The sequence below is a fragment of the Ptychodera flava genome, chromosome 5 (genome assembly GCF_041260155.1).
Source record: "Ptychodera flava strain L36383 chromosome 5, AS_Pfla_20210202, whole genome shotgun sequence".
NCBI classification, from domain to species: Eukaryota; Metazoa; Hemichordata; class Enteropneusta; family Ptychoderidae; genus Ptychodera; species Ptychodera flava.
In genome coordinates this window covers 26,371,094-26,386,480 of record NC_091932.1, presented here as the reverse complement: position 1 = coordinate 26,386,480, position 15,387 = coordinate 26,371,094, and the positions used below count along the sequence as shown (strand labels likewise).

The 15,387-nt window shown below is 39.3% G+C and overlaps 1 protein-coding gene across 1 annotated transcript; it reads left to right on the top strand.

Annotated features, from left to right (window-relative positions):
* Nucleotides 1-13,266: 13,266 nt before the first annotated feature.
* Nucleotides 13,267-13,845, top strand: LOC139133610 (uncharacterized). The gene has a single exon (XM_070700350.1). It carries the CDS (start codon nucleotides 13,267-13,269, stop codon nucleotides 13,843-13,845), a length of 579 nt encoding a protein of 192 aa, XP_070556451.1.
* The last annotated feature ends 1,542 nt before the right edge of the window (nucleotides 13,846-15,387 follow it).

The following is a 15,387-nucleotide window of genomic DNA, read 5'->3' as shown; positions in this document are numbered from 1 at the left end:
TTTAGGATACGATCCAATATGGCCGCATGGCGAACACTTTGTTGCTGTATTTCATTCTTGAGCCATAACTTAGACATGTCTCAAGCGATTTTATTCAAATTGGTACAAGGACATTAATCTATGACACACATATGCACGTCAATTAGTTTCAGAATGTGATGCAATATGACCGTTTGGCTGCCATTATGTTACGATTTTTTCATGTCCGGAGCCGTAACTCAGACTTATTTCAACAAATACCATTCAAAGTTAGTACAAAGACATTGACCTTTGTCATACATATGCACGTCTATTTGTTTCATGATATGATCCAATATGGTCACCTGGCGGCCATTTTGTAACGACTTGTCTTATGTCAGGAGCCATAACTCATAGGCTCTACCAATTGTTTGGTACATAGGTTTCCTTTCAGACACTTTAAGCTAATTTATTGTCCCACAAATGTATGGCTACTTTTTGTTTAGCTTCGCTGTCAGCGACGCTGAGCTTGTAGGTGGCAATGCCAAGTTATCTGACGCTGCTTGTACTGTAGTCATAATTTTAACCAGATATGAACTGAAAATGCTCACGTGTTTCATTATTATTGCAGTTATGTGTAAATTTGAAACTTTGGCACATGTTTTGCAACTTCATTGCAAGTATTATGATCAACATAATGAACAATATTCACCACCGATTAACTCTAAAAGATCATGAAGTGTACAAATACGTATTAGCTAGAATAAAAATACCTTCTGTAACTGCTGTCATTGTACTACCACTTTATATAGCAAGTGTAATTACCTTTAGCCAAGTCCTTCAAGCCATATATGCCAAACTGTGAAAGCTCATTAGATATGCAAATTATAATTAGCTGACATGAAAATGTGAAATGACTTTCAGTATTGTTTTAACCTGGTATAATCATCAATGTACATAGCATGTTTTGCCAACTTTGATCAAGTAAATCCCAGTATATATCCCTTATTAGAAAAGATCATTTAAATGCAAATTAGGAATTGGCTAAAGGAAAAATGCTTAATGACTTTCAATAATGTTGTATCATAGTATCTTTAATGTATATAGCAAGTTTCATCAACTTTGGTCCAGTCAATTCAGATATATATCCCTAATTAGCAAAGTTCATTAAATATGTAAATTAGGAATTGGCTGAAGTAAAAATGCTTAATGATTTTCAATAATGTTGTATCATAGTATCTCCAATACATGTAGCAAGTTTTGTCAACTTTGGTCGAGTCAATTTAGATATATATCCCTAATTAGGAAAGTTCATTAAATATGCAAATTAGGAATTGGCTGAAGAGAAAATGCTTAATGACTTTCAATAATATTGTATTATAGTGTCTTTAATGTACTTAGCAAGTTTGGTCAATTTTGATAGTTTCAAATCAGATATATATCCCTAATTATGAAAATTCATTTAATATGCAAATTAGGAATTGGCAGAAGTAAAAATGTCTTTTGACTTTCAATAATGTTATATCACAGTGTCTTTGATGTAAACAGCAAGTTTCAACCACTACAATCAAGTTAATTTAGATATATATCCCCAATTAGGAAAGTTCATTAAATATGCAAATTCAGAATTGACAGAAGTAAAACTGTAAAATGACTTTCAATAATGTTGTATCATAGTATCTCCAATACATGTAGCAAGTTTTGTCAACTTTGGTCAAGTCAATTCAATTTATATCCCTAATTAGCAAAGTTCATTAAATATGTAAATTAGGAATTGGCTGAAGTAAAAATGCTTCATGATTTTCAATAATGTTGTATTATAATATCTCCAATACATGTAGCAAGTTTTGTCAACTTTGGTCAAGTCTATTCAGATATATATCCCTAATTAGGAAAGTTCATTAAATATGCAAATTAGGAATTGGCTGAAGAGAAAATGCTAAATGACTTTGAATAATACTGTATCATAGTATCTTCAATACATGTAGAAAGTTTGGTCAATTTTGATCGTGTCAAATCAGATATATATCCCTAATTAGGAAAGTTCATTAAATATGCAAATTAGCAACTATCTTTCATGTAACCCCTTAATGGTTGCCACTGCTGATATATCTTGATGTGATCAACATTTGTAGCAAATCTCATCAAATTGTGTGCAGTTGTTTTTAATGTGTATCCGTTTTTTCTAAAATCATTAATTATGCAAATTAGCAAAAAGTATGCAAGCCAGACCCACCAAAAACTAATCAGTTCTTGCCATTTGCTAATTGAATCTATGTACCAGATTTGATTCTGATCTGATCAGCCGTTTTTGAATTATCGGACCAACAGACAGACAGACAGACAGACAGACATCGCTACTACATATACACACGTGAGCAAAAAACGACTTTCATACATGATTGCATGTGGCACGTTGAACCACCCAATCCCACTGAGATAGTTTTGTATGGCTGTCACTGGCATTACTGTTGCATAATTTGCCATCAATATACTGTCTTCAGATATCACTTGTTAAATTCAACAATTGAACAACAACTGTACTAAAACCTCAGTCTCGGCCATTACGCCCCGTCTGTATCGCAAATACTGAATAGGACTCTGTCCCCTTCGAGGATTTGTAGTCAAAGAACCCATTAACAAGTGGGGACTGTGTCATCGACGATGACTTGTGAATATGTTGGCTAAGTGAGGACTTTTTTGTTTATAGTGTGACTTATAATTTACAGAAAGCCGATTATTCTTGTTTGTCAAGAAACTTATTACAGCCTAAAAGTCGATATGGAACTACATGTTAATAAAAATACAATTATATACCATGTTTTGTAGCGGAAATTTAATTTAATTCAATAGCCCTTTACTCATCGCAACCGTGGGCAAAAAAGTGTGACTAAAATACAATACATAAAAAATATAAGAAACATACAGAAAGTGCGTAAACACTGAACGGTGACAAAAACAAACACACACAAAAAACAGTTAACCAACAATTTAAAAGCCATACAGCAGTGGGAATGAATGAAACTTGCGCTTGTTTGACCTACAACCGCAATATCTGAAACGCCGACTTGAGGGAAGTATTTCAAACTCTATATGATTACTAGACAAAACAATCGAGTGAGCTTTTCTGAATACTTGCTGATTATAAAATGATGACAGACTTCTCTGAGGTACCCCAATTAATTTGAGCTAAGCGACACATTTCTATAAAGTGAACTTCTGTTTTTGACTGTCAGATTATAAAACAAGAATGAAATAACGTTTTCTATGTAAGTTTCATAAAAAAGGGAGAAGATTTTCCTATCTACCATGAATAAACGCAGTTTCCTTTAAAATACAATCATTGATGTCCTTTCCTCAAGACAATCCATTTAATTTGTTAGGGACCGTTCAGTTTTACAGCCGGGGGGGCGGCAAAATCCGGGGGGGGGGGGGGGTCATCGTAATTTTGGAATCCGCAAAGGGGGGGGTCATCGCTTTTTCACTGGTAGGAAAGGGGGGGGGTCACCACATTTTCAAAAACATAATACCAACAATAAAGTTCACTTTGCCATGGCCATGATCGACCCTCTTTACTGGCGGGCCGCCTTCGGCGCCCACTACAATAAATATACATAATGTATTACCCATGACCCTCTTGACGGGCAGACGCCTTTGGCGGCCCACTCCAATTAGGTTTACTTCATGCAATGGCCATGATCCAACCCTCTTTACCGGCAGGCCGCCTGCGGCGGCCCACTACAATACATTGACTTTATGTAATACCCCACGGCAATCTTACTGTAAAATTCCCAATTGAAGCCGCGGCTTGTATTAGAAACATTTTTGAGGGACCCTGGGATCACGCACTGAATAATGGTAATGGTTGCGCGCCTTCAGCGGCCCTGTCCAGTAAAGTCTACTTTATGCAATAGCCATGATCGACCCTCTTTACCGGCGGGCCAGCTTTGGTGGCCCACTAGAATAAAGTTGACTTTACGAAATGGCCCATGACCCTCTTAACCGAGGGCTGCCTTTGGCGAACCACTCCAATAAAGTTTACTTTATACAATTTCCATGGACATGAGTTGTCTATGGAAATGAAGTTAAAATTGCCTTACAGTTGTCCTAATTAACAGACGTTTCAATGGATGTGGCTGAGAAGTTTGTGCACTGGCATCTCTGCTACACGAATAAAGTGTGCCGTGTACCGGAGTTCAAATCCAAACCATGCGGGTAAATTTGACATATGGGTATTGGTTATTTTTTCAGGGGGTCATCAATTTTTTTACTCTGACAAAGGGGGGGGGGGGGTCATCTTTTTTTAACAAAAAATGCAGGGGGGGGTCTATATTTTTTTGAACACCGGCGACAAAATTTTGCCGCCCCCCCCCCCCCCCCCCCCCCCAGGCCGTAAAAACTAAACGCTCCCTTACGGAGTGTTGAAGGTGGTATACTTGGAGACAATTTCAACTTCTTGGTCGTGAAAAATGGTTGTCAGAGGGTTGTGTTCTTGCCTCCTTAAGTCGATTATCATATCCTTAGTTTTCTCAACGATGTGTAATAGCTTACCCCTACACTGTCATGAGAATTGAATTTAAACATTATTGTGACATTCCAATATCATACTTGTTGTTTACATCTGTAATCGGGTATATTTTTATCAATTGTCAAACAATTATAACAGCAAAGAGTTAGCAAGTTTGGTGTTGAAAACAATATTCATAGTTCTCACATTGACTACCTAGCAAAGTAAACCAAATTTCTTGTACACATATGCAATTGTAACTACCCTATTTTAATCAAGTGCATTTATATTAATCATCAATCGTCCATAAATGTATAGATATAGCTTGTTTTGTAGGAGAAAATGTTAATAGGTTACTCAATAAACTTCCATGTATTATTATTGGATATTTTGGGACGAAGCACTAGATCATCCACATGTTGTCTTCTTTTAGTTGTCCAAAAACGGTGACCCTCCTAAAAGGCCTGTTTGAAATTTCACGACCCTTCAAAATGCCTGCGCGAAACATTGCGACCCACCCCAAAAACTACCGGCTTTCGCCTCAGTCATTTCTCTCCAGTCCCTAATTTTGCTGTGAAATTTCATGACTCTGCAAAAATGCCTGCTTGAAAAAATGCGACCCAGGCCTCAAAAAATACCGGCTATCGCCCCAGTAATTTCTCTCGAGTCCCTAATGACGCCGTGATTGATGACCCTTCAAAATTGATTGCGCGAAAAATTACGGCCCACCCCGAACAAATAACGGCCTTCCCCTGCATTTTCTGTCCAATCCCTAAGTACAACGTAAGCTGCACTGTGAAAGTTTCAAACCCATGCCAAATTTGACTGACTCAATGTTGAAACCCCTCCCTCGGACAAATGACTGGTCGAAGTTTGCTTACCATAAGTCGCTTCATTTTCCGAAGACTGAACGCCATAGCAAAACAACACAGTATAGACATATAAGTATATGCTGATAAAAAAAGAAAAATATTTTAATTCTCATACCAGAAGAATTACAGTTCTCATTCTCTGAGAGTTTATTTATAAACCTTCAAAATCTTCTCTACCGGTAGTACAGAGATAAGCAAAAGTGTCAAAAGTTGTCCAACAACTTACTGTTACAGTAATTTTGTTTACTTTAACATTGTCTAAAAAAAGGGAATTTGTTAAAAAGGCTTTTTTGCGAATGAGCTAATGAAAAACGCCTGTGAAATACATATTTACATACCATAGAAGCACGCATCTCACTGAAAATTTACAAAAAAAATGTTATTATAAAATTAACTTTGGAATAGCTATAACCATATGTTAACACGCTGCCAGATTTGGCTGAGCACATTCAACTTATGATAGACAAATAATGGATAAATTAAGAAGTGCTTGCAAACTAACTCATGAAACAATACACAAATGTCACAAAAGAAAGAGAGTTGGATATGATATTTGGGCTCATCATCACCCGTATAGAGAAGCTGAAGCTGAGAGAGTGGTTCTATGAACCAAGTTCAAAGACGGGTCGAGCACAGAACCTTGGATTCACAAGGACGGAGCCTTGTGTGGAAACGTAATGAATTCCAGGGCCAGATCATAATTCATAATTGATGTGTGTGTACACAAACTATTTTGAGGAGCATTCAGGCAACCCAAAAATGAATCTACAATGGCATCTATAAATCTGCCAGAATTCATGGTATCATCAAACTAAAGGGGTAAATACTGTGGGTTTAACTTTTGATGAGTTTATTTTACTATGTCTGCCTTAGGCCAAGAAAAACAAAACAGTTTGTTTCTCATCCTCACGCGTCGATTCAGACTCGCCGCCTCAACCTTTTTACTGCTCATGAGGAAATAAAATGAAAAAAATAATAAACGCAAAAATACGCGACGTTAGTGCATAACACAGTGGTGTATAAAACATAACTGTATACAAACTAACTGACACTAACATTCCATTCAGAACTGTACACTTATGTCGCTGTCAAAACTGTGCATTGCTACACTAAAAGTCAAACCGCAGTACTGTTGCTATACAAAAATACTAAAGCAACACTGCTGTGCATTTATCTCTGCGTGTATTACTAAGAAGTGTTTTCATGTTTTTTGCGAGTTCTTTTGATGACGAATAAAACAAGCAACTTAGCGGTCGATATAGCTCGCTGTGCTATGTAAAGAACAATTATTTTTGACACATGTGTAGATGAAGAAGGTGGAAATCTTCGATAGCTCATTTCAGTGGCCAGACAAAAATTGGCACAAATAGCTGCAAAATACACAGTGGAAGATTTCGTCATAATTTGAACATATCACACTAAGATCATCCCTAAGAACATGTCAACCAAAGATATATGACAAGTAATTTTTTGAGAATCAAATTTTCTGACCAAAAATGGCAAAATTCCCCCCCCCAAAAAAAACCAATTCAATTGCAGCTTTCATTACAATTTCAATATATCACATTTAGTTCAACTTTAGACTGTATACCAAATTTCAAAGCTATCAGACAAGTAGTTGTGGAGAAACACATTTTTTGACCAAATCGGCAAAAATTGCCCCAAACAAAATTGCAGATTTGATCATAATTTGAATATATCACATTTTGCTCATACCTACAAACCTGTATACCAAATATCAAAGCTGTCAGACGCCGTTTTGATGGAACAAATTTGTTAACCAAAAATTGCCTTAAAATACAAATTTGCATATTTCTGCACAATCTTAACAAATCTGAAATAGATCATCCCTAGGGACCAATGTACCAAATGTCAAAGCTATCTCACCTGTAGTTTTGAAGGTTTTTAAAGAATTTTTTACCAAAACTTGCCTAAAAATTACAATATGCAAATTTCACCACGATTTGAACAAATTTGACTGAAGTCACCCTAAGTAAACTGCATATTAAATTTCAAAGCAATTGGACGTGTGGTTTAACAGATTTTTTACCAAAAACAGCAAAAATACAAATTTCACTACGATTTGAACAACCTAGGTGAGGTCACCCTAAGTGAACTGCATATCAATTCAAAGCAATATTTCAAAGCAATCGGACTTGCGGTTTCAGAGAAGAAGGCAATTGTTGACGGACAACAGATGACAACAGTTAATCAGCCTTTTTGATAAGCTCCGCATCGCTGGCAGCGGAGCTGAAAAAAGAAGCAAAAAAAACACGTCACCGCATCATTTTTGCAATATGTCTAGGATGAGAAACAAACTTTTTTATTTTTCTTGGCCTTATATGGCAATTGCAAGTTCTTGTTCTGCGTCCTGCTGAGGCAAATTTCAACACCCACTATTCAGTTTGTCAACACTGTGTCTATACTTGTAACATGCACTGTTATTGTTTACCATTTGAAGTCTGGTCCAGACTAGAATTCCCTTTTCAACAATGATAATGCGATTCACACATGATGGAAGAGTTGATGAGCTGAATACTGTATATTTCAACATGTTTGGGAGTAGAACAAGAAAATAGCAGACACTGACAAACAAAAGAAGAGAATAAATAGTGACAACATCACTGTTCGCTCCCATATAGTTATCAATACAAGTCAACAATTGTATGAAACATGGACATACATATACAGATAGACTGACATACACAGAGTGATGACATTGACCCCAAGTGTGCCTTGGCCCATGGAGAGTGATAAAGATATAACAAACAGCTGAATGTAATGATAAAATAGTTAAGTATAGGCCTATACAGGCACTGAGAGTGAATATGTTACAGCAATTTGATTAGTTTCTTTTCCTTTTCTACTTCTGTGATAATATTTAAGACAATCAATCTGCAAGGCAGTTTATGTATTGACAAATGTTATCTTTTACAAGCATGCAGTAAACTGTTCTTGATTTTTCATTTACAATATTTGACATAGACTGAAATACATAACATGCAACCAATGTTTACACTTTGCCCATACACCAGATACATGGAGAGATTTCAACATACAATCATCAACTCAGAAACCCTACAGGAAAAGTAAACATTGTTTTCTTCCAGAACAGCTGGTACATCCACATCTGGAACAACTTACAAACTTAACCAATTACACAAGGATGATGACACAAGAGATAAAGTTAAACTGTGGTGAACTTGACTATTCCTTTCAAATCCTTACCTAACTTGACATCTTAAACTAAAATACGCTGCATGGTTAATTGTGCACAAAAATACATCGGGGTGGACCATTTGATAAGGGACGGTGTCTGGAAGATCGATGAGGTACATTATCTTTTTTATCCGATCCATTGTACATTTTTTCCCCACTCTCCCACCTTTTCTTTTTGTCAAACCTTCTCTGGCTGATATTTTTTATTGGCATTTGTTTGGAATTTTTCAAAATCTGCCAGGATTTTTTTACTGCATTTAAACACCAAATACAGTTTACCATATCAAATGCTTACTAAATCACCACATTATATACTCTTGGTTCCAGTAGTTATAAAGTTACCCGTAAAAATCTTAAAAATACAAAATGAAAGATATCCCAGTAAAACTGAAAGTTTCGCAAAGTTGCCCCAAAAATTCAAAATTCCGGATTTCAACTTAATTTCAATATATCTTATTAACAAAAACCCTAAGGACCGGTTTACTAAATATCAAAGCAATCAGACTGGTAAATTTTGAGAAACAAATATTTTGACCAAAAATGAGAACAATTGACTCCCAAAATACAAAATTGCAGATTTCATCCTAATTTTAAATATATCTAATTAACATAAACCCTAGGAACCTGTAAACTAGATATCAAAGCTACCAGATCAGAAGTTTTAGGAGAAAAATTTTTGACCAAGAAAGGCAAAATTGCCCCCAAAATAAAAAAATTGCCAGTTTCAACATACCTTCAATACATTATATTGAGATTAATCTTAGATACCTGTATACCAAATACATGTATCAAAGCTATCAAATCAGCAATTATTGGATTAAATTTTTTTTTATCAAAAATTGGGAAAATTGCCCAAAATTACAAATATGACAATATCAATACAATTTATACAAGATGACTCAGGTCATTCTGAGGAACATGAATATTAAGTTTCATAGCAATCAGACGAGCGATTTCAGAGAACAAGATTTTTGACTAAAAACGGAAAAAATACCCTAAAACTACAAACATGCAAATTTTACCCAATTTTTGCACACATAATTTAGAATATCTAAAGAAATCTAGATCTGCATACCAAGTTTCAACCAAATCTGACCAATGCCTACTAAGTTTTAGCCATTTGCAGGATTTTTCCTTCCCCCCCCCCCTCATTTGCATATTTTTGGCCTGACATGTTCATTTGAACAAATTCACATCTCCACCCCTAGGTGCACCTGTACATCAAATACTAAGACAGTAGGTGCTACGGTTTAGGAGTTTTTGATGTGGACGGACTAACAGACATACATACAAACATACACACAGACGCCATTTTGCCACCTTATACGAATACCTCCCATTTGCATATATACATATGCATATATGGGAGCGTAAAAAATGGAAAGTTAAAGGTACTCATCCTTTTAAATATCAAAAAGCACAAAACAAAATAAGACACAAGTTTGGAAAATATTAACTTTTATTCATGCAAAGTTGGTCAAAATATGTGAAAGGGGAACATTTGTGGTTTTACTAATTGTGACAGATCAAGGTGAGAAAAGAGCTATTACACATTTCCTGCCAGAGAAACTGGCTGATGAAAATTATTGCCCTGAAGTCTGACAGAGGTCGTTTGTGTTTTTTAGGTTATGAATTCCTGTAACATTTACCTGTTTACTGCCCTTAAAAAAACCCACTGAATTTAATGATTTGTGGATTGGTTTGCGACGAAGTTAAAAGAGATGCACAGCTTTAAAAAGTAGACTTCAAAACGAGTCAACGTGGTCATAGTGTAATTTTTCCATGAAGTAATATAGACTGTAGATGGCTGTCTATTTTCAGAAATATGCTTTGTATATATATATATATATATATATATATATATATATATATATAGTATATATATATATATATATATATATATATATATTAGTTTTAAGAAGATGTATTTGGAAAAAATTCTATGCCTTCCTTGTCTTGGTGATACATCTATCATCACTTTCAATGCATTGTTATTCATGATTTGTGTATTTGATATGTTTGTTTTTGTTAAAGCTGTGGATACAACTGTCTTGCTAATCATTTAATCTGTTTCTTTTTTCTATATTGGATTGCAAAGGATGAATTTTTGTTTGTTCTATATCCCCACTTCATCTATTTTTATGACCTTTATAACTTGATTTCTGCTCAGCCCTGTGAGTCTTTCAGCCACTGCACTGCTTATCAAAGACAAACATGCACTTGTCATATGATGACCTATCTATCAGCTGAAAGTAAATGACCGGGTAGGCACACTTGTAGAATTGAGTATAAAATTAATGTATAGATCAGTAGGTTTAAGGAAATATGAATAAAAAGTAATTGACATATGTAAAGTCATCCCATGATTAATGTACATGTTGTTAATCATAGCTTTTTCAGGGTTACAAATGTACAATATCTCTAAATAAGTATACAACTGAGAGAAAACGATTGAGGCACAAGGAGCTGAACACATACGGACAAAGATGTAAGAAAACGCAGACTTGTGTCATAAGCTTATACTTTCCCAATTCAAAATGTGAAGTATTCGCATTTATTACTAATACAGATGGCCGTGAAGCAATACAAAACGTTTTGAAAAAAAATTACATACACAAGGGCTTGCACAACCTGTAGGGTCCCCTACAAGGATGGAAGGCTCTTGTGATCTCATACCAATACATTTCACTAGAGAACATAGCGACCATCCTGACTGTTACCAAAGGTTTATGGTGAAGATCAAGTGTTTGATGACTAGTGGTGAACAATCATCAGAAGCTATTACATCTCAAATTCTTGATTTCTCCTGCTTGCAGGCAAAGCAAGATAGTGCATGTCATGGCAATCACACATTAAGACTATGATTTTACATCTGTTGTTATGTTGTTGACCATATGATGTGTGCAATAATACTTGTTTTATTGTAATTTAAATGGGGCGGATTCGAGGCTGTGCTGGATATCGTGGGAACGAGGCTACCCTGGAGTATTCATTGTTAGCTTTGACCCTCGAGCGTTCGCACGTACATAGTACTTTGTCCACAAGCTATTGTTCCCGCCAACCAACCATTCATAACTTACAACAATGGGAGACACCGAACAAACTTTCCAAGCATGGTGCGAGGCAGCAGGCCTTACGGAAGACACATTCAGGATACTAACGGCACAGGCCATCCCATCGAAGGACGTACTCAAACGCCTCAGCGACGAAGACATCATTGCTCTTGAATTGCCTATCGGTCAACGCAGTATGCTCCGCCACGCACGGACCAACTTACGCGAAAACCAAGCTCCTCTGGATCCCCAGCAACAGGCAATTCCAGACCAACCTGCAGGTGCGGCGGCGACAGCAGAGGTGACTACGAAGTCCCTGGCCAAAAATAGCGACTTGAACGCCCTTCTCGAAGAGCTAGGCGACAGCGCGCTCAAGGACATCATATCAGACCAGCACATCAAGCGTACCAACGACCAGAGTTCTGTGAAAGGTGAGCATAAACCGTTACTCATTCCGGACTTTATTACCACCAAAAACGGTTCACTCGACGCAACTGATGAGGCCAAACTCATGGCCGACGGGGACATGAAACTAATAATGCGAACATCCAAGCAGAGACCAAAACCGGGCCAAGTTTCCCTCCCTCAGTGGATATCGGCCAACGCCCGCATCTTAAAGACATTAATTAACCGCGGTATGTCTCCGAAGGACACATTAGCCTACCTCGACCATACAATCAACATCGGCGATTACGCGCAATCCTTCACATCCGCATCAGTTCTGCGATATGACCACGAGTATCGAAAAAAGCAAGCGGCGGACTCACTCGCATGGGGCTCTGTCGACCTGCACCTCTCATTATATCATCTCAATAAAAGACACACTACTCAGACAAAAGGAAACGTTTCCAAGAAACCAACAAAAGGCTGGCATTACGACTCCAATGGCAAGGAGATCTGTTTCGACTTCCAAAATCAAACCGGCTGCCAACGGTCATCCTGTCGCTACGCGCATGTGTGCATCGAGGAGGGCTGTCACAAAGACCACCCACAGTATCGCCACAAAGCATTCCGGAACAACAACTCCATCAGCCAAGCATAGCATAAGGTGGCTAGCCCTCTGACTGACTGCCTGACAACATGGGAAAATGAACTACAGAACGATATTGACCGCGACTTCCTTCTGCACGGCATTACCTATGGCTTCAATATCATCGACCCTGGCACACCCCTCCATAAAGTCTAAAGTTCCAACTATGCCTCCTGCACCGATCCGGCTTATTGCGACGCGGTCAAGCGACAGATCGCCCACGAAATCGCCGCCGGTAACTACAGAATTACCGCTAATCAACCGCGAATCGTTAGCAGCTTAGGCGCCATACCTAAGAAAGACTCAAATAAAGTTCGACTCATCCACGACTGCAGCCAGCCCGTCGATAAAAGCGTGAACTCATACGCGTCGACCACTCCCTTCAAATACAAAATGATAGATAACGCCGTCTCAGCGTGCAAACCGGGCGCCTTTCTAGCCAAAGTTGACTTAAAATCCACTTACGCCATGTACCCATAAGCGCAGACTCTCAGCGTGCTACCGGTCTCCGTTACCGCTTCGCAGGGAATCAATCATGGACCTACATGGTTGACACGAGACTGCCCTTCGGGGCAGCCAAAAAGCCCTGAAATTTTCACTCGCATTACCAGGAGTATCACTAGAATGATGCGCAGAAAAGGGTACCACGTGGTGATAGTGTACCTCGACGATTTCCTAATAATTGCGGACTCCAAACTGGAATGCGAGCAAACATTCCAAGCGTTACTACAACTGCTACAACAACTCGGCTTCACTATTAACTGGGAGAAAGTGATCGCACCCACCCAATGCCTCACGTTCCTCGGCATTGAAATAAATACGCACAACCGGACATTGTCCTTAGACAGCAGCAAACTGCAGGACCTCAGCAATCTCCTTACATGCTGGCTGCCCAAACGGCGGGCAACCAAACGCGAGCTTCAACAATTAGTCGGCAAACTCAACTGGGCGGCACGAGTTATCCGCGGCGGTCGCACATTTCTGCGACGTCTCATCGATTTGACCAACTCTGTTTCACGTCAATCACACCACATACGCCTAAACAAGCAAGCGCAAGCTGACATCAGCTGGTGGGCAAATCTGAGCAAAACGTTCAATGGTACGGCATTCTTCATCGAGGAAACACCGTTGCCCCAACAGATCTTCACCACCGACGCGTGCTCTACGGCAGGAGCGGGCGTTTATGAGAAAGACTGGTTTACGTGATGGCCCACGGACCACCCCACAATTGCAGACGCACATATCAACTTGCAAGAACTCTACACAATACTACTCGCTTGCAAGCGGTGGCATCACTTCTGGGACCAGCGCCACATCGTAGTATATACGGACAATACTACCACGATGTATACGATCAATTCTGGCACGTCCCGCAATACTACAGCCATGACCTGGCTGCGCGAACTTTTCTGGCTTTCGGCCCTTTCGAATTTCTATATTACAGCAAGATACGTCAACACGAGAGATAATCTTGCGGACTCACTATCGCGCTTACACGAAGTTAAACATTACTTCAAGGCCGTGGACATTCTCCACACTCGTGCACTGCACCCATTACGCAACTGGCATTATCATATGACCAATGATTCCTACTCTCTGTTACTACAGGGCCTCTACACCAACGCCAACTCCTGGAACTGGACGGCGACCTCTCAAAATACAAACAAGCAGCGTATGCAGAGTCAACGAAACGCACATACAACTCCCAACGCATGGCCTACTTCCGGTTCTGCCTCTACTTCGGTCTCCGCCCAGTGCCGTGCACTCAGCTTACAGTCTGCCGGTACGCAGTTTTTCTCGCGAGAACACTCAAACCTTCGAGCATCCCAGGCTACCTAAATATCATTCGACTCCTCCACGCCGAGGCGGGCTACCCCAACCCCCTAGAAAACAACTGGCTACTAACTGTTCTTCGACGAGGCATCACCCGGACCCACGGGAAACCACCCGCGCAAAAGCTGCCCATCACACCGTGCATACTTCAGGCAATCTACGCCAAGCTCGACCTCTCCATACCATTCAACGCTACATTTTGGTGCGCCTGCCTCCTCGCATTCTTCACATTTGCCAGGAAATCGACGTTGCTCCTCCAAACACAAACGTTGCCGGATTCCAACAAATACCTACGTAGAGACGACATTGCCATACTCGGAACGTCCGCGATCCTCACGATCAGACACACCAAAACAATCCAGTGCGGTCAGCGCTTACTCGAACTACCTCTCCCTCTCATCGAGAACTCTCCTCTTTGTCCAATTCGAGCACTCGTTAACATGATACGGCTCTCCCCTACACACCAAGCCAGAGACCATCTGTTCAACTATATGCCGTCGAAAACCGCAGCAACCACCCCCTGGTCCTCATGCATGCGAAATTCACTAGGACACTCAAACTCATTCTTACTGACTGCGGCTTTAAGCCGGCCGACTACTCCGGTCACTCATTCCGCCGTGGCGGAGCAACGTTTGCTCTTAATTTGGCAATCCCCCCTTATTAATCAAGCTACAAGGCGATTGGAAATCCAATGCGTTCGAACGCTACACAGTTCTGTCCCATGAAACAAAGTGCAAAGTCACAAAATCCATGGCCCTCGCATTATGTACTCAGGAGGAGGGCTAGCGCCCACCACCAGTGTTGGGGTAATCTTGGCGGACTTTGGCTTGCAGCCTGTCAACTTGTATTAAAGTAGTTGACCTTGATCCCCAACACTGTGTGTCTGTCTCTTATTATTGTTATTATTACTTTGTT